This window comes from Chelonia mydas, chromosome 1 (genome assembly GCF_015237465.2).
Source record: "Chelonia mydas isolate rCheMyd1 chromosome 1, rCheMyd1.pri.v2, whole genome shotgun sequence".
Taxonomy (NCBI): domain Eukaryota; kingdom Metazoa; phylum Chordata; order Testudines; family Cheloniidae; genus Chelonia; species Chelonia mydas.
The window spans coordinates 203,466,540-203,489,970 of record NC_057849.1 but is presented as its reverse complement, the minus strand read 5'-3'; the positions used below and the strand labels follow the sequence as shown (position 1 = coordinate 203,489,970).

Sequence of the window (23,431 nt, the reverse complement as noted above, 5' to 3'; positions counted from 1 at the left end):
AGGTGTAGTTAACGTATATTTCAAGGGACTATTCAAGATGAAGTGGCCTGTTAACACCTCTCCAGTCACAGCAGAGAAAGGTAAAAGCTTGCGGGCAGAGATACAAGGGAGGGGGTTGGGTGGGTTATAGAATGTTGTAATAAGCCATAAATCCAATGTCTCTGTTCAATCCATGATTTAGTATCTAGCAAAGTTACAAATTTAAGATCCTGAGCTTGTCTTTTGGAGGTGTTGGGCAGGTTTCTTTGAGGATGAGAACTGAGAGGTCAGATACAGAGTGATCACTTTGTGAAAAGTGTTCACCCACAGGCAATAAGGTTTTTTTGTCTTTGGTCATTTTCCTGTGTGAATTCATTCGAGAGTGTAGTGATTGTCTGATTTCAGTTGTTATTGGGGCATTTAGTGCATTGGATGAGGTCCTATAAAGGATACTACCTAACCCACCTTATCATCTTCAGATGAGTCAGATCTGTTGATTTGAAAGGTGGAAAGACACCTTCAAGTCTCAGTGCATATTCACCAAGAACTGCCTCTAAATCTAGCGCAGGAAGAATTAGAGCATGTTTTGAAGAGATCTGCAGAGCAGCCACCTGGCAATCTCTTCATATTTTGATTAGATACTTCAAGTAGATCAGCCTCTGATGAAGACGCTGTCTTTGGATGTCAGGTCTTTTAGTCTCTCATTCTTCCTTGGTCCATCTCCTCCTTTCATTCTGTTCTTCCCCATCTCTTTTTCTGTTTGGATTACTTGCTTTCTCTGATCAGTCAGTCTCCAGACTTGAGAATTCCCTTGGTATATGTGAATACACAATTTGCATTTACTGCCCATATGCTTTCTCAAAGTAGAGAGATCATCTAAGCTGGAACTTGTTCCACCCTTGTATGTGTGTAGTTTTCTACAGTTTAAAGCTTTGGAAGTATCTCAGTTGGGGCTGTGGTGCAGCTCCAGGATTCATCTAGGGAGAGCTGAAAGTCTGAGATGCTTCTGGTGCTTTCTGGATGTGGTTAACTCATCAGTCTCCGGTCTAGAGGATTCTTCTGGTTTGCATAAATATATTTACAGTAAATTCATATTATTGTCTGCTGATTTCTGGGAACAGGATTGGGCTGTTAATAATTAGAGTATGCGTAACTAGAAGATGGTGGGTTTACATGAAGGCAACAGATCAGCCACCATTCATACAAACTTCAAATTGCTATCTAGAGCCCAGATGTGTAGAATGGGGCTCAGTAGCTGGTCCCTCTGCTTCTTGGAAATTTGGTAACTTTAAGAAAAAGTCAGTGGATTATAAGAATGACATTAGTAGATTTGGTTAGCAAAAAAAATGTCAGGGGCAACACTGGTAATATTTTCTTCTTTCTTTTCCTTACTATGTAGGCAGGAACTTGATGAAGGAAGGAAGTGCCTAATAGGAATAAGAAACAGAATAATTCCACCCTATTTTGAATCTGAACTCGGCAAGGAATTTCTCCTGAAAGAGGTAATGGAGCTCAGAGAAGCTGAATGAGGTGGTATTAATGCAAAGAATCTCTGTCTCAGTCCTACAAAGCATCTAAGGGCCTGGCTACACTTGCAGATGTAGAGCGCTGTGAGTTAAACCTGTCTTCGTAGAGCACAGTAGGGAAAGCCCTGCAGTCTCTCCACACTGACTGCTGCAAGCGCACTGGCAGGGCCACATTTGCAGCACTTGCAGCGGCATTGGGAGCAGTGAATTGTGGGCAGCTATCCCACAGAGCACCTCTTCCCATTCTGGCGCTGTGGCTTGTAGGAAGGGGGTGGGAGGGCGGGGCATTCTGGATCCTGTCCCAACATCCTGTGCTGCATTGGTTCACATCCCAGCATTCCCTTTGCTTCCGTCCTCATTTGGTGCCATCTTTCAACATTTTTTGTACTGCACGCTCTGTCTTCCCTTTCGGTCTGCGGGAATGGAGCCCGAACTGCTGAGGAAAATGCTGACGAGTCTCACCAGTGCGTCACGTTTGGCAGTCAAGTTATTCCTTAAGATCCAAAGTGACAGTGAGGACTCCGACGATGATATCAACACAAGTTTGCTTGTGCCATTCATTAATCGCATCCTGCTCAGAAGAACCATGACTCCGGGTAACGTGCATGACATTGTGGCTGGCTTTGCACAAATGTGTTTCCCTAACTGCGGAGGGGCGATAGATGGGACATATATTCCAGTTCTGGCACCAGCCCACCTAGCCTCCAAGTACGTTAATAGGAAGGGCTATTTCTCTATGGTTCTTCACGCGCTTGTGGATCACCGTGGGCATTTCATTGACATTAACGCAGGCTGGCCCGGAAATGTGCTTGATGCACGCATCTTTCGGAACACTGGCCTGTTCAGGAAGCTGCAAGCCGAGACTTTTTTCCCAGACCAGAAGATCACCACAGGGGATGCCGAAATGCCCATTGTGATCCTTGGAGACCCCGCTTACCCTTTGATGCCATGGCTCATGAAACCCTACACAGGGAGCCTTGACAGCAGCAAGGAGCGGTTCAACAACAGGCTGAGCTGGTGCAGAATGAATATGGAGTGTGCTTTTGGCCATTTAAAGGGTCGCTGGCGCTCTCTGTATGGGAAGCTGGACCTGGCTGATAACAGCATCCCTGCGGTTATATCTGCGTGCTGTACCCTCCATAACATTTGTGAAGGGAAGGGTAAAAGATTCACTCAAGCATGGAACTTGGAGGTTCAACACCTGAAGGCTGATTTTGAACAGCCAGAGAGCAGGGCTATTAGAGGGGCCCAGCACGGGGCTGCAAGGATTAGGGATGCCTTGAGGGAGCAATTGGAGGCTGAAAGCCAACAGTAATGTCTGGTGTGGTGCCCTGCACGGGAGTGAAGTGCGGTAGGAATCTGTGTTTGCTACGTATAATACACTGACTTGCAGTGCCTGTTGCTTTCCTGGGCTAAGGTTTCTTTTACGTTCTGCAATAATAAAGAATGTTTTCAAAGCCAAAAAATCAATTTATTGAAAAGAAACACAACACAACTGCTGGGGAAACACAAAGAGCAAGGGGGTGGGGTGGGGTGGGGAGGGGAATGGTACAATCACAGATTTGCATATGTCCTGTCTGGAGTGCTGTGCAATGCATGCTGCACTTCAGAATGGCTATACTGCATAGTGATGGGGGTTGAGTGCAGTGGGTAACGGTTGTAGTTTTCAGGGCTGGATGGTGAAGCTACAGGTGTTGGAGGCAGCGGGTGGCGGTAAGAACCCGGATGTTGGGGAAAGTGGTTTGGAGGTGACATGGTGGCACAAGGGGAAGAGTTTTGGGACAAGGGCTGCGGTGGGGGGGATGGGCGCGGTAGTGCTCCGCCTGCATGGCTACCAGTGCCTGGATCGAGTCCGCTTGGTGCTCCATGATGCTTATCAGCCGCTCTGTGCTTTGGTGCCGGCGATCTGCATTCTGCTGGCAGACCCTCCTTTCACTCTCCTGCCACTCCTGCACTTTTTAATTTTCATTAGTTGAATGCTGCATGACTTCATGCAGCATGTCCTCTTTGCTTCTATGTGGCCTCTTCCTGATTCTTTGCAGCCTCTCGGCCATTGATAACACGGATGGCTGAGATCTCAAGGTTGCATCTGTAAAGGCAAAATGCAACACTTAACAGAGGCAGCATTGTTCACACCAGACAGAGCAATGATTTCCCCCATACTCAAGGGCAAGCACAGTATACACAATAACATAATTTGCCTGTCCTAAAGCGAGCGCACATAACCCATGGGAGCCCCAAAATGGTGAGTAAGCACGGGGTCAAGCGTGACTGATTGTTTCACGGCTGTACTGTCCTCTGGGTTTCTGTGCTTTCGGGAGAGCCAACAGCGGAAGGGGGCCCCTATACTGAACACTGTCCCCACATTTTCCACAGGAGTTCGTCCTGGAAGATATCTCGCTGCTGAGGGTGACCTGGGAAGCAAGGGAGGGTCTTCTACTGCAATGTGGCTTCCGCCTTGGCCCATACGCGGCTTGCCTGTGTGCAGCAATGGTCCCCCCACCCCTCACGGCACAGTGGCGCGGACAAGTTAGCCTTACTGGGATGAGGACAACATTGGCTCTCCCAAAAAACCTACGCAAGCACATTGACCAAGTTCTGGATGAGACCTTTGAAGAGATCACTGAGGCCAGTTACCGCAATGTGACAGAGCACATCAACGCCCTATTCCGCATCTAGGCATGCATGCAGTCCTAACCCTCCTCGCCCCAAGAGCCCGCACCGAATAACTTCCTTCCCAAAATAAAAGCCGCTTACCGGGAACTCCTCTGGTGTTTGTCCTTCCCCAAGCACTGGCCGCCACGACTGGCTACCTTCCTCCTGGCTTGAGAATAGCTCCTGGCTGCATAAATCTAGGGATTCCGGGGTGTCTTCCTCCGCCTCAGCACCCTTGCTCCCACTTTGCTTCTCCTCCTCCTGCCTTGTTGAACTGGGCTCTGAGGTATCCATGGTGGTCCTCGGAATGGAGGTGGGGTTGCCCCGAAGTATCGCATCCAGCTCTTTGTAGAAATGGCAGGTCATGGGGGCAGCACCGGAGTGGCTGTTTGCCTCTCAGGCTTTGCGGTAGACATTCTGCAGCTCCTTCACTTTAACCCTGCACTGCAGTGCGTCCCAGTCATGGCCTCTTTCCAACATGGCCCTTGATATCTGCCCAAAGATATCGTAATTCTTGAGGCTGGAGTGCAGCTGGGACTGGACAGCTTCCTCCCCACAAGCACTGATGAGGTCCAGCACCTCACCATTGCTCCATACTGGTGATCGCCTGGCACGTGGAGGCATGGTCACCTGGAAAGATTCGCTGAGAGCACTCCACACCTGGCTGAGCAAACAGGAAGGGGATTTTCAAAATTCCCAGAGAATTTAAAGGGCGGGTCTGACAGTTGGTCACCTGAGGGCAGGGCAGTAGAGTTCAAAGTGATGATCAGAGTGGCTAGAACAGGCATTGTGGGATACTTCTGGAGGCCAATCACAGTGCAATAACAGACCAGGGCATCCACACTGGCGCCACGGCACTCCAGCAGTGGAGCAGCAAATGTTATTCCACTCTCCAAGGTGGAGTACCAGCAGCGCTGTAGCTGCGGAGACAGAGCGCTCTGCGTGCCCTGCCAGTGTGGACGGGGCGTGAGCTAAGGTGCCCGGGGCTCCTTTATTGCGCTGTAACTCGCAAGTGTAGCCAAGCCCTTAGATTGTTTTTTAATCATCTTAGTTATCTTGTAGACGGCACTTTTGAGTGACTGGACGCAGTTAACATTAATGACAGGTTTCAGAGTAACAGCCGTGTTAGTCTGTATTCGCAAAAAGAAAAGAAGTACTTGTGGCACCTTAGAGACTAACCAATTTATTTGAGCATAAGCTTTCGTGAGCTACAGCTCACTTCATCTGATGCATCCGATGAAGTGAGCTGTAGCTCACGAAAGCTTATGCTCAACAGATGAAGTGAGCTGTAGCTCACGAAAGCTTATGCTCAAATAAATTGGTTAGTCTCTAAGGTGCCACAAGTACTTCTTTTCTTTTTGTTAGCATTAATGGATGTTATGTACATGTGTCAAGTGCAGACCATACCTTTATAATCTTGCTTGATAAGTAGGCTGAAGTGCTTTTTTATAATGTATATAGAAGGAAGTATATTCTAGAATCACAGCTATATTTATTTTATAGTGTCAGTTTAATTGTTACTGGTTTAGTTCTACTTATTTGTTTTCTTTATGCCCTCTTTCATAGTGGCTATATATATATGGTTAGGAGACATGAGCACTTCTTGTCATTTTTATTTAAAAGTTCCCTGATCTGGATTCACTTTCTAAAGAACTTCCTCCATTTCTAAAGAAAGAGAGAGAGAAGCCACCGTTGGAGACAATCACAGAAATTTTTAGGAGTATTTCTGAGCTCGGTGCAGGTAATGTTTCAATATGGATCAAAATTCTCCATTGGCTTGTTGAGTTGCCTCATACTACTATTGCACTTAAATTCACGAGGGTGCCTTGGGGCAGTTACAGTTTCTGCAAAGGACTGAAAAAAGTCTCCATTAGTTTCTGATACCAATTAGCTGAATGAGTCGAACAATGAGTATGGAATAATTGATACCAGTGTGGATGCTACAAATAATACTTGAAAGGATTTTCAGTTCTAAACCTTATCATTCAACACCACATCTCCCAGATCTTGATCTTGACACTTGAACTGCTTGGGAACATTATAAGACTTCTTTGTGAGATATATTTAGGGGTCTTTGCAGACTTAAATGAACTGCAAAAACAGTGGGTTCTGGGTGCAAAAGTGAAAAGCTAGGAGTTGTCAGATGGCATTAGAGGCTGGGAGGAGGTGGAACAGCAACCAGGCAAACTTAACTGGGGGCAAGAGTGAGCAGGAATGGATAAGAAGGCAATGAGGGAGCGAAGGCTGGGGAAAGGGTGGATGAGTGTTGAGAAGGAGCTGGAAGACAAGGAGGATCTTGAAGTGAAGTGGGAGGAAAGGGTAAGGTGGAGTGGCAGTTTGGAGACCAGGGGTGGAAGAAGGGGTAGGTAGCATAAGAATTTGAGTGATGTTGGGTGGAGACAACTTGGAGAGAACAAAGGAGGGGTGGGCAGTGAACAAAGCATCTTAAACAGCTTGGATTCGAGAGGTTTACAGTGCTAACAGGAGTATTTTGATCCTTTGTTTAGAGAGCAGCCCTGGCAAGCATTGAACTGGCACATCAGGATGAAAGGCATTATACTGTACTGTTCATGACACAGCAAAGAACATATAATCAAAACAATCTTCCATGGGTCCCTATCAGAGCCCGGATCATTCTCATCTTTCCCCATTTTGCACTCCCTCAAGCCTCCTATATTGCAGCTATCTGGAGAACTAGACTGGATTGCTTGGTAGAGCTTCCCAGCTCACTTCTGAATCAGCCATTCTGCTGCAAAGCATTACAAGGCACTCCTGGCCATGACTCACCATGTGCCCTGTGCAGCATTTCCACTCCCTGCTGCCCCATGGAGCAAGTTGCTGGTGGCTATATTCACGTGGCAACACACAGCACTCATTACTCGGCCTGGCAGTACTTCAGAGAGTATATGACCTCCCTAATTGAGATGCTTAATACCCTCTGTATAGAAATGTAGTGTATTGATATAACCAGCATTTTGTCAATATACCTGTCTGTTTTTCTGTAAAATCTACAGGTCCGTTTGCCCCAACCAGTGATTCCCAACACTCACTGAAACCTCAGACACACAGTCCTTCAGCACAGACTGAAGTTTCCAGCAGAGCAGGTAAAGGAGCATTCCGGTTTGGCATCTAGGTACAGGTATAGGTTGAAGAGTGGTGGGGAGGGGAATAGGAGCCGAATGTAAGTCTGCTGTGCTAGTAATACGTTAACACTTCAGGGAAAATAATGAGCGGGATTCTCTCCTCTGCTATGGCCCTTGAAAATGGCTGCAGCAACATAAAAGAGCCATTAGGGCCGTAGATTTGGTCACAGAAGACTTCCCCCGGCACATGCTTTGCCCAAGGCAACTTATACTGCCCTACAAGGCCCCCAACCCAAGACCTGGTATAGGGGACTTGCTGGGGGCAGGGGCAAGAGCAGGAATGGTGTATTGAAGCCAGAAGGGGTGAGACCTCAGTGCATAGCCCTCTGCTGCAATAACTTAGACAGTGCTGGAGAACTGCCTAAGTTGTTCTGGGGGCCACACTGACTTCCACCACAGACCAGAATCAGCAGGTTTCAAAGGGGAGCTAAATCCACCTTGATCCCATATCCCTGGGCTGTAAGTTTTGTTCTGTGCCTCTGAAACCTTGTCTATAACTTAAAAGTTTTGCTGATATATCCAGTGATGAGCTGCCAAAATCTCAACAACCAGTTCCCTCCTCATCCCACGAGGGGGTCATGGCCCGCCCCCCGGGACTCCTGTCCTGCCCCCGCCCCCGGGACCCCTGCCCCATCCACCCCCCTCCCCTGTCCCCTGACTGCTCCTGGAACTGGGCAGGAGGGTCTCGTGGGCCACCATAGTGGGTGCCCACCCCGCCCTGCCCCTAAGAGCCAGAGGGACCTGCCAGGGGGCGAGGTGGGGAGACCCAGTGGTGTTTACCTGGGGCGGCTCCCAGGAAGCATCCAGCAGGTCCCTCTGGCTCCTAGGGGAGGGGTAGCGTAGCTAGTGGGGGAGCAGGGAGAGCGGCCGCTCCCCCACTGATCACATCAAAAGTGGCGCCTTAGGCACTGACTCCATGGGTGCTCTGGGGCTGGAGCACCCATGGGGAGAATTTGGTGAGAATTTGCCCACACCGGCAGCTCCCCGCCCCATGCCCGGCCCCAGCTCACCTCCCCTCCACCTCCACCTCCTCCCCTGAATGTGCCACCCCGCTCTGCTTCTTCGCTCCCCACCCCTCCCTGGCTTCCCGCGAATCAGCTGTTTACGCGGGAAGCCTGGGAGGGCTGAGAAGCAGGCAGCAGCTTCGCTCTCAGGCCCAGGGAGGCGGAGGCAGAGGTGAGCTGGGGCGGGGAGCGGTTCCCCTGTGCACCCCCTGGGTTACCTGCTGTGGTGCGGGCGGCCCTCCTCGCGCCCCCCCCGCCCCCAGCTCACCTCCGCTCCGCCTCCTTGGGCCTGAGCGCGAAGCCGCCGCTTCCTTCTCAGCTGTCCCAGGCTTCCAGCGCAAACAGCTGATTTGCGGGAAACTGGGGGGGGGCGGAGAAGCAGAGCGGGGCGGCGCATTTAGGGGAAGGGGGGGAAGGTGGAGACGGAGGGGAGGTGAGCTGGGGCCGGGCGTGGGGTGGGGAGCTGCCGGTGGGTGCTCTGCACCTAACAAATTTTCCCATGGGTGCTCCAGCCCCGGAGCACCCACAGAGCCCCGGAGCACCCACTTTTGGCCGGTTGTTAAATTTAGAAGTCCTTTTAGAACCAGTTGTCCCGCGAGGGACAACCGGTTCTAAAAGAGCTTCTAAATTTAACAACCGGTTCCAGCAAACCGGTGCGAACCGGCTCCAGCTCACCACTGGATATATCTATAGTGCTGTGTATAAATAAAAAGTCATTGGGAGAGTGTGAGAATGACTCTGTAGACCAATGCTTAGGACCCTCGCCTCTGATATGGGAGATTCAAGTTCAAGTCCAACTGCTCTAAGCCCTGAAGCCAGTGCTGAACCTCCCAAGCCTCCCCAGTTGCTTATGCAGATTTCCCCAGAGTTCCACCTCCGTGGGCTCTCTAGTTTATATTCAGCCCCTTAAGGGCCACATGACATGTAAAGCAAGGAACAGAGGCTTTGCACAGGATATTCTTAACCATAGTAACTTACTCTTAAAACGTGCAAGAGTCAAAATGCAAACACAGGTTGCTGTGCTAGCACGAGTGGTATCTATTTTTTTCTCCTCGATATTTCTAAAAAGAAAAGTCAGTAGGACTAAGAGACAGAAATCCCTTTTCTCTCCAGTGGCCCCAGGATATTTGTTTCCTGGTAGTAGATTTTAAAAAGGCCTTTCCACTCTTACATTGCTCTGTTAAATAAAAATACCGACCCTGATCCTACAGACATTATGCAGACCACATTCCTATGGAAGTTAGTAGGAGTTCTTTTTTGCACAAGAACTGCAGAGTTGGGCTCCCTTTGTGCAAAATTCAATGTCACTCTTTGAAATCTTGGCTTCTGAATAGAAGTGGAAATGGCTGTGTGCACATCTGGGATACCCTTCCAGTCTCGCACCCAGAGCTTGCTGGTGGATGCTGCGGGGCAGCCAAGAAAAGAGAAGGTGAAATTACCATTATCAATCCAGGGGTGCAAGCCAGAATCTGTACTCAATGAAAAGGTAAAATAAAATGTTCTTGGCTAATGTTTATCTCCCTTTGCACGTCTCTTTTGCACACCGTCGTTCAGTCACTCTGCTGGTCACTTTTTGGAATTTCTCTTTCCTGAAGCAATAGCACTTGCAATTTATCTGGGGCTGACTGTCCCAGAAACAACTTCTCCCTGAGTCATTAGTCCACAAACGTGGGTGCCTAAAGTGAAGCACCTAGGTCCATATTTAGGCACCTAAATAAAAGTACCCTGATTTTCAGGAGTGCTGAGTGCCCCCAATTCCCACTGACTTCAGTGGCTCAATACCTCTGAAAATAGGGCCACTTTTATCTAGATTCCTAAATATGGAGATAGGTAGCCTACTTTACTTTAGGACCCCAAATTTGAAAATGTTGGCCTTAGTCTTTAACAATCTTAGCTGCCCCATCATTTGTATTTAGCCATTTGCTTTTCCTTTCTTTCTCTCCCCCTTAAAAGTATGAGAAACTGTCTTGTGTCAAGAAGAAAAGGAGGACTTGTGGCACCTTAGAGACTAACAAATTTATTTGAGCATAAGGTTTCATGAGCCTCAGCTCACTTCATTAGTCTCTAAGGTGCCACAAGTCCTCCTTTTCTTTTTGCGAATACAGACTAATACGGCTGCTACTCTGAAACCTGTCTTGTGTCAGTATTTGGACCATAGCAGATAAGCCATTAACAGAAGTTGGCATCATTAAACTTGGCAGACAGCACTGTTATAGGAGGCGAGCTATAGTTTCTGTCCTTATAAGCACCTTCCTGTTATCTCGGGATAAGTTCTTTGTTGCCACCTACAGTCTTCTATGTGGTTTAGTTTTTAATTCCCTCCCTTATTGCCCATGTAATGTATTGATCTTGTTTGCAAAGGTAGAAGATCCTGTTGGGGGAAAAGTCAACACATCTTCTGTTGCAACAGCAACTCAGCATCTATGTGGATTCCATCTCATCCCACCTAAAGTGATATTTGGGGTGCTGAAGGAGGGTTATACTTACGCCGCGACAGTCACTCTGAAAAATGTTGGAGTGGACTTCATAAGGTTAGATCAAACTGTCTTTAAACCTGTTTTAAAACCATCACCTAACTCCATCTGCAGGCCAAATGTGCACCTCCTCTTAGCTGTGAACTCTTTGATAGTGTCACGAGGCTAATCAGACTCCAGGTGGCATTTGTATTTGGAATCCTCCATATTGGAATGATATTCTAAAACATCTGGCTTCAGAAAACACAATCATGGAAATAATAGGATTAAAATGTAATTAATGCTAGGCAGGAGAGAGAGAGCAGTAGCACAGAGTATGTAGAGGAATGACAGCAAATTCCTAGCACACAAGATTTAGCACTTCAAAGCAACCAGCACCAGGCTTTAGACAGGTGAGAGACAATATTTCCTAGCTGGGTCTGTGCTCCGCAGCACTCTCGCCTTTCAGTGTTAGTGGGGCTGCTCTTTCCAGAAAGGCAGCAGCTCAGCCGCTGTGGATGTATTTTGCTCCAAAAAGGAGCAAAGTTTTCATCTTACATTTTAAAAGCAAAATCATACCCACAGCATATGGCGACTGCCCCGCAGCAAACTGGCTTGGAGCTTGGGTAGCAGCCACCCCGCAACATGCCCGTTTGAGGCTTGCAGCAGCTGCCCTATCTGTTGGCGTGTATAGTGTAGTCAGGGCCCCACATATTACAAAACCACAGAATTTGCTGCATTATCCACTCCCTGCAGTGGGTTTGAATTCCACAACTGAACTTTTTTTTTAAACTACATTTTCTGGTCCTTATGGTTGTAAAGAAAATGTTCAAAATGTAACCTGAGTATAAATGATGCTGTGTTGGCTTCCTGAGTCTGCAAAGGGCCTAAAACAATAGCTCTAAGAGGTGTGAACTGCCCCATTCATCTCCATGATGTGTTAATGCTGAAAGCTAAAGATTACAGTTTAAGGCCTTGTCTACACTAACAGTTTTGTTGACAAAAGTCAGCTTTCATCAGCAAAACAGTGGAGGTGTACACATTACAATTCTCCTCCTGCCGATTTAATTCTGCTGCTTTGCCAACATAATAAAACCACTTTGACGAGATGCACAGATTTTGCAACAAAATTAGAGTGACCGTGTCAGTGCAGACATCACAATTGCTTATGACACCCTAAGTGGCCTCCAGGAGGTGTTCCACAACGCCCATTGTGACCGCTCTGGTCAGAAGTTTGAACTCCACTGCCCTGAAGCCAAGTGCACAGGCATGCAACCCTTCCCCTTTAAAGGCCTGGGGATTTTTGAAATTCCACTTCCTGTTTGCTCAGCGTGCACAGCTCACATAGCATCTTCCCAGATGACCATGCCAGCTCCCTGCAGTAAATGTGTTCCCGCCTGAAGTACTCCGGAGTTGTTGGATCTGCTGCGTCTGTGGGGAGAAGAGGCTGTGAAATCCCAGCTCCACTCCAGCCATAGGAACTCCGCGGGGAGGAACAGCTCAGTGGTTTGAGCCTTGGCCTGCTAAACCCAGGGTTGTGAGTTCAATCCTTGAGGGGCCATTTAGGGATCTGGGGCAAAATTGGGGATTGGTCCTGCTTTGAGCAGGGGGTTGGACTAGATGACCTCCTGAGGTCCCTTCCAACCCTGAGATTCTGTGATACTTACGGGAAGATTGCTCGTGGGAGAAGGGGCACGAAAGGGACACGCATCAGTGCTGTGCTAAGATCAAGAAGCTGAGAAAGTCATACCAGGAGGCAAACTGTCACTCTGGCACCGAAGACCTGCCACTTCTACAAGTAGCTGGATGCCACCCTTGGCGGCAACCCCATCTCCATCCCCAAGAGCCCCTGGGATACTTCTGGGGCGCTGGAGACAGCGGAGAGCAGAGTCAACCCCGAGGACGAAGTGGAGCTGGAGGAGGATGTGGGACAGGCAATAAGGTCGTCCAGTAGCATGGTGAGCCAGGACCTCTTTTTGACTGGAGTGGTCTACCCGGTCACAGCACTCCAGCTCTTGGTGCCTGAGGCAGGAGAAGGGAGCTCTGGTAAGTACTCATTTTGATTTGATACTTCACAGTGTCATGAGGTAGGGCTGTCCTTTATTTTGTTATATGTTAGAAGTGGGATAAGGGATAGAAATTAACAAGACTAGCACTGTCTCTGTCTGCTTCCCATTCCCCTGTGCAGTGGGAGCCCTGCAGAAAAGTTGATTAATGCAGACCAGGATTTCATGAGAATCCTCTATAATGAGCTCTAGGAAACTTTCCTGCAGGTACTCGGCAATCCTCTGCCAAAGGTTCCTTGGCAGAGCTGCTTTGTTCCTTCCCCCCACTGTAGGAAACTTTGCCACACCAACTGGCAATTACTGCTGCAGGAAACAAAGTGGCACACAAGTGAACTACATACGGACCAGGTCTGAAGCTGCATGCATGCAGGAGATGGACCCTTGCATCCTTGGTTACCCTGAGAAGTGCGATTATCAGCTTCAATCACCCCCGCCAGTGGAAAATGGTGCCAGAATTTACAATAGTACCCCTAGGGGCTTGTAGTGATCCCCTTTGTTAACCACCCAGACCCTTTTCCCCATCTTGCCCATTCCTCACGCCCCGACCGAATCACCATGTTTAGGGTACTCACCAAGCTGTGTGCTTGCCAAGGGACAGTGAGAAAAAGGTGTGTTTGACTGTTATGATTCAAGGCTGAGTGCACTCACAAAACTGTCTCTATTTCTCATTTCTTGTGCTGCTGCAGATGTGCCCTCTAGGGGTACCTCCTACACACAGGGGGAGTGCCTCTGCCAGCTAAGGAGGTGAACCAGGAGGACATATTTAAAGAAGTGCCACAATCATCTGATGCTGTAGATCGTGATCACAGGGCATGGAGAGAGATAATTAATGAAAAATTAAAAATGGATAGACCGGAGAGGAAACGGGCAGGAGCAGATGATCAAGCTGATAGAGGACCAAACAGAGATGCTGAGGTCCCTGATTACACTGCAGTCAGAACACAAGCATTCTCGACTCCCTCTGCAGCCAGGGCTGGTGCAACCACTAGGCGAACTAGGCGGTCGCCTAGGGCGCCAAGTGGTTGGGGGCGCCAAAAAGCGGTGCCCTGGCTCGGCAGGGAGGAGCCACCTTCCGGAGGCACTGGAGAGCCAGAGTGTCGGCTTGCGGGGGCAGCAAGCCCCAGCCATGGAGGAGCCGGCACAGCGCAGGGAGGCAGCAGCCCTGCAAAGGCGGCGGCACCGCTAGTGGGGCGCAGCCGCACCCCTGCCCCTCCTGCCCAGGCTGCGGCCCGGCACCCCTACCCCCCCCCCCCCCCCGGGCTCCTGCAGGCTGCAGCAGATGCATGCGGACGGCGGCCCCCGTGCACCCCCCCGGCGCCCCTCTCACTGCTCTCGGGCTCTGCGGCTCCCGGGCATGTGAGCTGCCACTGGGGCGTGGGGCCCTGAGCCTGCTCCGGGAGGGGCAGCGGCAGCTCACATGCCCGGGAGCCGCAGAGCCCAAGCGCGGCGAGGGGGGAGCCAGGGGACGCACAGGGGCCGCAGCCCGGGCATCTGCGGCTCCCGGGCGTGTGAGCCGCCGCTGCCCCTCCCGCTGCCTCAGCACTCTGTGCGGGAGGGGCTGTGCGCGCAGCAGCGTGTTTTGCCTCCACGTGGAGCCAGCGTCTGATCGGCATGGGCATGGTAAGGGGAGTCCCAGCCTGGGGACAGTCAGGAAGCCGGGGGAGGGTTGGATGGGTCGGGAGTTCTGGGGGGGCCCTGTCAGGGGAGAGGGGTGTGGAGAGGGATTGAAGCAGTCAGGGGACAGGGAGCAGGGGGGGTTAGATGGGTCGGGAGTTCTGGGGGTCCTGTCAGGGGCGGGGAGTGGTTGGATGGGCGTGGGAGTCCTTGGGGGTCTGTCTGGGGGGAGGGGTGTGGATAAGGGTTGGGGCAGTCAGGGGACAGGTAGAGTCCTAGGGGTCACAGGAGGGGGCAGTCAGGGGACAAGGAACAGGGAGGCTTAGGTAGGGGGGCAGTTAGGGGCAGGGGTCCCAGGAGGGGGCAGTCAGGGGACAAGGAGCGGGGTGGGGGGGATTGGGGATTCTGAGGGGGGCAGTCAGGGGGTGGGAAGTGGGAGGGAGTGGATGGGGGCAGGGCTGGGGCGGAGCTTCCCCCCACCCCCCGTCCTCTTTTTTGATTGTTGAAATATGGTAACCCTAGGTGAGGGGGGAGCCGGGGGGTGTCCGCATGCATCCGCTGCAGCCTGCAGGAGCCCCCGGGGTGCCAGGCCGCAGCTTGGGCAGGAGGGGCAGGGGGTGCAGCTGCTCCCTGCTAGCCGCACCGCCGCCTCTGCAGGGCTGCTGCCTCCCTGCGCCGCGCCGGCTCCTCCATGGCTGGGGCTCATGGGACAGTCTGGCTCTCCGGTGTCTCTGGAAGGCGGCTCCTCCCTGCCAAGCTGCTGCAGCAGCCCAAGCCCGGCAAAGCCAGTGAGTGGACTTGGGGTGGGGGCCACCGTGGTGGGGTGGGGAGGGCTCGCGGAGGGGCTGTGCACCCTCCAGGAGAGTTCAGGGGGCGGGGAGGGGGGAACCTGGTCTGGGGAGCAGCCCCTGGGCACAGCTGGCCCCTGGGCAGGCTGGCCCTGGGGTCTATAAAGGCTCGTTGGGATTTACCCCTCAATGTGCAGGGTGGGGCGCAAGGTGGAAGTTTTGCCGAGGGCACAAAATATCCTTGCACCGGCCCTGTCTGCAGCCCATACAGAACTGCGTTCCATGCCCTTCCCAAATTCCCCACACATATTCCTTGCAAGTTCCCAATCTGTCGCAGTACCCCTTGCACTCCACCCCTAGGGACAGGTTTCAGAATGACAGCTGGACTTACACACAGCTGTGAGAGCGTCAGTTCAGAGAGTGCTCCTCAGTGACATGTCCCTTGTAAGAAATGGAAATGATGTATTTCTGTGTAATAAAAGTTACTCTTTAAAATAAAATGAATCGTTATTTGTGTCCTACACACAGTGGTTGCTGCTGGAATTCATACACAGTGGCAATCAGCACATTTGCAGACTACAGTTAACACTCGGGCACCAATCGCTACAAGGGTCATTCAAGGTGGTAAATAAACAATGCCTGGAAGAATGCATTAGAGAAACACATATTACGGGGGGTCATTGTCAAAATGCTGCTTTAGAGCCTTCCTGATTCTGTTAGGATTATTGAGCCCCTCTAATAGCCCTGGTATCTGGCTGCTCAAGGTCAGCTGCCAGGCGATCCACTTCAACACTCCACCCCATGGAAACTTTTCCCCCTTAGAAAAAATTGACCTGAATCTGCTATAGAATTTCCAGTCTGATACTGTTACCAAAGTGATAAGCATGGTCTGACGACCTAGTCAGCAGGAGAGTGCTGCAAAACCACAGGGCCACAGTCCAAACAAGAGAAATTCTGTGTATATATTTTAGTTCATCATGCCACAGACCATAATGACTCCATGGGCTTGCCTGTCAATCTGTGTCAGCATCTCATCTTTGAGGACTTGCACATGTCCATTCCTCACTGGGGATGTGTGCACCCAGTGTGCTGAAGCTGGAGATGTTTGCCATAGCAGTACCCATCAGGGCAGCGCATGCACCTTGCATCGTCTTGTGCTCTTCACTGAGAATTAAAAAGGGTGAAGCTGCCCCAACGGCAAAGGTCCTTCTGTCTGCCCACAGTCAGTAGTTCAAGCATGCTGTATGCAGTTACACATTATTCCCTTTGCTCTGAAGCTAATTTAGTCTTTCATAATTAGTTATTAGCCTTAGATAGTTAATGGTACTCATTTTTTGATGGGTACCACTGTGAGGAAAAATCTCTAGCTTCTGTGCACGCACACACACCCCTAATGTGGAATGGACACATCTGGAAGAACACATGTTACAGAACAGATAAGTAAGAGGTTTTTAAATTGTGCTCATCACTGTGCTATTGAAGCACTCCTTCCCCAGGAAGCACTATCGAAGCTTTCCTCGCTCCCAACCCCCAGTGGCAAATCTCTGTTTCTTAGTAGGACATTGACACAAATGTATTTTAGGCCTGGTCCATATTAGCAAGGTTGCACCAGTGTAACTAAACCAATATTGAACTGATTTACTTAGTGCTTACTCTTAATGTAAATGCACTTGAACCGCTATGAACCTCTCTTAAATCAGTTTAGCTTCATTCAGTAACTGAGTTAACTCTTCCATTTTGTATGCTTCAGATAATGAACAGTGGTTGGGTCTGAGAGAGGGTTTTCTTGTATAAGTTCAGGTCTTGGCTACACAGGAAAGTTTTTTCAGTACATGTTTTTCTGCCATAATTATACAGGTCTAATTATATCTAAAGAGTATGTCCACACTGCATTGTTTATGCCAGATTAAACTACTTCCTCTATGAACCACTGTATCTACACAGCGCAGCGCAGCTCTCGTTTGAAATGACCACACAGCATTCTACGCAGCTATCCAAAGCTACGTTGTTCCTCCACTTAGCTCTTTGCATGCTGGGATTTTTCTCAAAGTGCATTGTATGATACCTACTGGACGTCTGGGACTTGGGCTCACACTAACAAACTCTCAGGATTCCTTTTGTGATATCCTATAATTCTTCTAGCTTTTGTGAACCAGCACCATTTTCAAACTACTGTCCATCAGCCTGGAGCAAAGATTGCTGAGTGCCACAAGCCTTTCATTCATTAATACGAACAGGCTGCTTCACATGTATTGGCAGTAATGCACCACAGGGATATTGTTGAAGAGGCGGAGCAGTTCCTTCAGCTAAAGTCTGCATGACATTTCCCTGGTGAGGCTTTATGTGGTGGAGTGCCCCTTCTGGTCGTGGCCAGCCTACAGGTCAAGCTAGTGTTGCAGACCTGGGATGATCTTCAGGTTGAGAAAGGCTAATTTCCTAGAGGTCTGTGCGGAGCGCACGCTGGTGTTGCTGCAGCAGACCACCACCATGCACGTTCCCCTCAGTATGGAGAAGTGTGAGCGTTGACATCTGGAAATTCACCAACCCCAATTGCTACAACAAAAAGGGGCCTTTCGTCATGGTGCTGCAAAGCCTGGTTGATAAATGTGGTAGGCTCACCAATAGTAATGTGGGGTGGACAGTTTGAAAGGTATCTCACCAGGGTCCCTGGTCAGCTGGGTGCCTTCCAAGCTGTCCACAACAACACAGGGTCCCGGGGTGGACTCCATGGCAAAAATCCTGTCCAGGTGCAGGCAGTGGGAACATTACAGGAGGGCTTGATTTTGTCCGTAGCATTATTATAATTCTGCTGGAACAGTGGCATGGCACTGAGCGATGTCCTGGAAGTGGCCCTTGACCCACATTTACTTCAGGATCTTTGCATTTTGGTGACTGATATAAAGGTGGGTCAGGCTTGCCTCTCCCTGGAGGGCAAGGTGAGCTGAATTACAGTGGTGTAAGAAACAACATAAATGAGAAAAAGATTTGTGTTTGTGACGACACAAGAGCATTTATGCCAGAAAGACTAACGTTATATTGAAAAAGCTGTTCCTGTATACACAAAGCATGGACGAGCATGTACTTTATTTTTTATTTTAAGGCTGTGAGCAGTGGTTTATGAGCTCTGTTGGGAGTTAGGTACCTTTGGTTCATTATTATGATGGTTGGTTTCCTTTGTTTTTGTTAAGAACTGTGTTAATGGAGCTTGGGCAGGAAGCCCAAAATGATTTCCACATTTAGGAACTGTGGACTCTCCACTTTCCTTTCAGTTGGCCCTACCTACCCTGAGTTGGTCCAGGTGGCAGACTGATTGTCTCTTTTCCCTGGCAGGTTTCGGGTGAAGCAGCCACCTCCCAGCACAGGACTGAGAGTGATTTACACACCGGGACCTGTAAGTCATGTGGAGCATGTTTATTGTTGGGCAGATGTACTTTGTTTTCAGGCAACTTCAGACTGGCCCTTAAGGCTCCCAGGAAATTTCCCAGCAAATCCCTCTAGCATCACTCTGGGGGATGGGCTGGCAGGGGCCCAGAACTGAAAACTCTTTGTATCTGTAGATTCTTGCAGCCCACTGATGAAGAAATGAGGGGGTGAGAGACATGGAACATGGGAGCCTGGGTGACCTATGCTGCCTCCTGTGTTTGAATGTAGCAGTTGTCATGAGATGCTCTTTGAACTTATCATGGTGACTACTCTATGCATTCTGGAGCATGATCTGATACTTGCCAAACACAAGTAGCAGCAGAAGGCAGCCGGCCCAGCCTGGAGAAGTGAAGTGACTTGCCCAATGTGTCAGTGACAGATCTGGGAGCTGAGTCTAGATCTCTTGAGTTCCAGTTCAGTGCCCTAACCTCCAGGTTCTTTCAAACCAATGACTGACCTTGGAAAAGATACTCTTCTTCTGTACAGTCCTCCTTTCCCCCTACTTCTCCAAGCCTATCTCTGGTTCTCCCCCAGCTGCAGCACACTGGTTCTCCTTTCCTTCTGCTAAGACTAAAGGGGAGGTTAACGGGGAAGAGGAAAGCAAGGGAGGAGGGACAAGGAAGGGAGGAAAGATTATAGATGAAAGAGGGAGAGGACATTTTGGGAAGGGAAGGAGGAAGTGAAATTAGACACTTGAAAGAGACAAATAAAAAATGCCCTTCTGTGTTTCCGTCTTCTCCGGTAAGTGGTAAAGAATAAAAAATGGAAACAGAAACAGGAAGCATAAACACAAGGGAGAGAATGAACAGTTTTAACATAATACGGGTTAGTTACAAGAGATAACAGGGATCATTTTGCAATTGTTAGGCCTTTTTTTACCACAGTTTAGTTCCCAAGTAATGACAAAATTCTCCTGCTCATCCCTGCAGCCCAATCTGAGAGGCTCCTGTACTCTAAGGGCCGTGGAGTCAGCAGGGAGGGGGAGAAGGGTATGAGAAAACAGGGAAAAGGGAAGTGCAGAATGTTGGGACTGAGGCTGGGGCGGAGGGACAGTTCCCTTTCCTTCCTCACTGAGCCTGGGATGCCACCACAACACAGGGCAAAAGTAAATTCACTTTGCTCCATTCCATGTTTGAATGGAGCAACAGAGACGAGAAAAGACGGGCTGGCAGTCTAAAAACAAACAGTACTCACCACCCCAGTTACAGCTCTTCTGGTAACTCTGTGCCTGCTGCACCTACTCCTTGGGGCTTGGTCTCTCATGTATTTTCCAAGGGATAAATCCACTTCAGGTTCTGACGGATGTAAGGTGAACTAACGCATTCTGCACAGACCTCAACAGTCTGAAAAGTCACCTGCTAAACAACCCTCCACACCAGGAATAAGCTGCTGGGTGTGGCTGAACTGGAGCCAACAGGCAGCAGTTGTGACCCAGGAAGCACAAATAAAGATGAGTGGGAGGGGGGACAAGGCATTTGGCAGTAGTGGGAAGGATTTCTCCATTGGTGGACCTAAGATCCCCCTTTCCTTGTATATTTTTTTATGTCACGTGTAAGGTACATGTCCAATTTTATACCTCTAACATGACTGCCTCTGGGTGACTCTGTCTCTTCCAGGTGGCAGCTGGGTTGCAGGCTGAACTGGAGATCGAGATTTATGCCATGGCAATTGGAGTGGAAGGTACCGAGGGCTCTGGAGAAATTTCCCACCGTATTGAAATTTTAACAGAGAGGGAGACGCTGTTCCTGCCTGTGAAGGCAAATATCCTTTGCTGCCTTCTGGTATAGACAGTCCAAGTAGCCTCAGGCCTGGAGACCATCCACAGCTGTACTCAGGCCTCCTTTCTGAGGCACACAGCTGAGCTGATGGAGGGACCCCAACTGTAAGTGATGTCAGTTGCACAGAATGGGAAGCCCAGACACACTGGAGGGGAGGAATGAGACCAGGAAGGCAGCCCCAAGACGTGGCTTTTGGGGATTGATTGGAAAGAGGGACAGGAGGGCTAGGGTGACCAGAAGTTGCAATTTTATAGGGACAGTCCTGATTCTGGGGCCTTTGCCTATATAGGTTCCTATTGCCCCCACCCCCATCCCAATTTTTCACACTTGCTGTCTGGTCACCTTAAGGAGGGCACACACACCCCAGTCAGGGGCTCAAAATCCTTATTAAACATTTAGATGATATTTAAGGAACTGGGCCTCACTGGCTAGACGCTGAACACACAGATGGGGACCATCCCTACCTCAGCAGGCTCATAGCGTGAAGGCATGGACCCAGAATAGGGGGCAGGGCTATAACCACACAAGCAGATGAATTAAGCCAGTTTGCTTCGTTAGGTTTTGTTGCTTGGCATTTTTTTTCTTTTCTTTGGGCTGTTTAACTGGGACTAGCGGTCTGGTGCCAGGGAAGAGCAACTTTAAGAAGCATTAGTCCCCTTTGCCTCAAGCCTCAGAAATATTCTGTTCTCACTGAATGACGGGCTGGTTGTCACAGGTTGGACAGGAGGGGGGTGTTTGGCTTTGAAGCAAATGCACTGCTGGTTAAAGGTGAGGGACTGCCAGAGCTGGTCGCGAAAGAGTCGGTACGAGGAGGAACAATGCAAGGCTACATGCACAGCTCTCCTAGCAGCACGTTAGGGACTCGTGTCCCTGGACTGAAGAGACCCCACCCCTCCCAGGTTGGAGAAGGGGTGGTGGCTCCTCTAAGGCTGACAAGGGGGCAGCTACTGCCAGTTAGGGTGGTGCTTCCTATATTGTGGACCCCGTCCTGTGGCAGCTAGACTGAGACCATCCTCAGCTAATTGACATTGACCCAAAATGCTCTTTGCTGGCCAATCCTATCAGTTATGGAGCTGGGCTAGACAAGGACTGGTGACAGAGCAGTGAAAGCCTCCTTACTTGACTCCCAGTCACCTGGTCCTGACTCCCACAGTGAACCATTGCTTTCCCCTTTCCATGTTTTCTCTTTTCCCCAACGCTCCCCTGCCCCCCAGCTCACTTTGGTGTTTGAGCTGGGTCAATGGTTTGGACTCAGGTCCTTTGAGGGCCTCTCATCTCCAGAGCGTGTTCAGGCCTCTACGCTCCCAGGTTTGTTTGTTTAAAAAAAAAAAAAAGTTTACACCCTTAACAAGTATCTCACCAGTGTTAACAGGTGAGATCTATGAGTGCAGGCCACAGGGCTACCCGGAGGGAGGCAAGGCAGCCATGGTCCAGCTGGTTTCTACAAGTCCTACCCCCAGGTTCAGGATTATACTACCCCACAAACTTCCTGGATAACGTAAGTGCCACAGATAAGTCATTGCAACTTCTAGCTGAAGAGTATTAGCTGAGCCTTGTCTTGGCTACTCACCCACCCCAGGATCAAGTCCTGCACCACCGACAGCAGGAGCCAGACACAGCGGAGTGCTTATGTATTAAAGGGATGCAATTGGATGATGGTAATGAAAGGACGTGGCTGCTAGAGATGTACAGGTTTTCTCAATCACTCAGTCCCAAAGGAGTCACTCCCAGCAGAGAGGCACAGTCTCTGCTTCTCATCTCCACATAAACCCCTTGGCAGCTACACTCTCCTCTCCCACAGGCTCCCCCATTTGCTGCACATCCACCCCCACAGCAATAAGGTAGCTCTCAGCAGAGGCAGAAAGTAGCAGCTTTTTAGGTGCAAATGGCTTTTTTGGTGTTCTGAGTTTCACCAGAGTCACTAGGGCTCTGCTTGTTGATGTCAAGACTATTCCATGAAACTCTATAATTGGTCAGAAGCAGCGTTCAGACGTTATACAGGCAAACACCATTGAGTTTAGCATAGGGCATCCTTTCACTCTGCCAAAAATATAGTCACACTATTTTCTTTCTGAATACCAAAAATATTTCTCAAAGTTTCTCTCCCAACACATGGCACGTGCCAACTACTGTATCTGGTTGTGTGGGTGAAAAGCTTTGAGAATTCAGTGTGGCCTTCCCAAATCTAAGCTCATATCTTTTAGGCCATGTCCACCTTCATTTATTATTTTTAAAGATCTTTGTGAAGTTTACACATGTGAAAATCCCTTTGCAGGCCAATGTTCCCTTCCAACAGCAGTAAGGCAGCCCGGCCCCACGGCTGGCAGGAGCAGCTGCAGTGCTTGTAGCACCTTTTGAGAGATGGCTGGAGACAATTAAGTGCTTCTATTGCAACAAGGGCAGATTTCTTTTTGCTTTTCTTTATTCTTGTTCATTTTCTTTGCTCTTTCATTACAGATCAGTCCAGGAGAGGTGACATCAAAAGCAGCAGCACTGAGAGACTGAGATTTTAGTCCGTTATTGTACAAATATTATCCCAGTAAATGTACTGACAAATCAATTCACATCAACTTGATTATTAAAGGGTTCTTTCCTCTCACCATCCTCCATTTAGGCTCATTTGTTTCATGCCTGTAACTTAATTGTCTGGCCCCTATCACATTCTTGACCAGCTTTCTCAAACCACTCATGGAGTAGTGGGAAATAAGGAAAAGGTCAGATGACTGGAACAGAGCGTTCTTCTTCGAGTGCTTGTTCATGTCAGTTCCAATCAGGCGTGTGCACCAGGGCCGTCCTTAAGATTTATGGGGCCCTACGCAAGTTACCTGAGGGGGAATATTAAGGGATGGGGGAGGAAGGCGGGGGCTCCACTGAAGGCAATCCCCAGCCGGTGTCGCTGACCACAGTGTGTCGAGGGGGCACTGCCACCATCTCCGCCCGCAAACCACCACCCCCCTCCCCCGGAACCTCTCCCCTGACCACCAGGCTTCTGCCAGGGCTCG

The 23,431-nt window shown here is 49.6% G+C and overlaps 1 protein-coding gene across 5 annotated transcripts in view; it reads left to right on the top strand.

Moving 5' to 3' along the window:
- SPAG17 (sperm associated antigen 17) overlaps positions 1 to 23,028 on the top strand; it is a 290,246-nt gene extending 267,218 nt beyond the window's left edge. For 2 of the 5 annotated variants that reach the window (XM_043538771.1, XM_043538773.1), the window contains 9 exons: positions 1,379 to 1,481; positions 5,832 to 5,901; positions 7,175 to 7,264; positions 9,642 to 9,793; positions 10,669 to 10,838; positions 18,559 to 18,619; positions 20,268 to 20,412; positions 21,790 to 21,927; positions 22,887 to 23,028. In XM_043538771.1, coding sequence (XP_043394706.1) covers positions 1,379 to 1,481; positions 5,832 to 5,901; positions 7,175 to 7,264; positions 9,642 to 9,793; positions 10,669 to 10,838; positions 18,559 to 18,619; positions 20,268 to 20,412; positions 21,790 to 21,926 — 928 coding nt within the window. In that variant the 3' untranslated portion in view covers position 21,927; positions 22,887 to 23,028. Of the gene's footprint in view, positions 1 to 1,378; positions 1,482 to 5,783; positions 5,902 to 7,174; positions 7,265 to 9,641; positions 9,794 to 10,668; positions 10,839 to 18,558; positions 18,620 to 20,267; positions 20,413 to 21,789; positions 21,928 to 22,886 lie in introns of all 5 variants that reach the window. The other 3 variants (XM_043538772.1, XM_037910178.2, XM_043538774.1) reach the window with 2 other exon arrangements.
- The last annotated feature ends 403 nt before the right edge of the window (positions 23,029 to 23,431 follow it).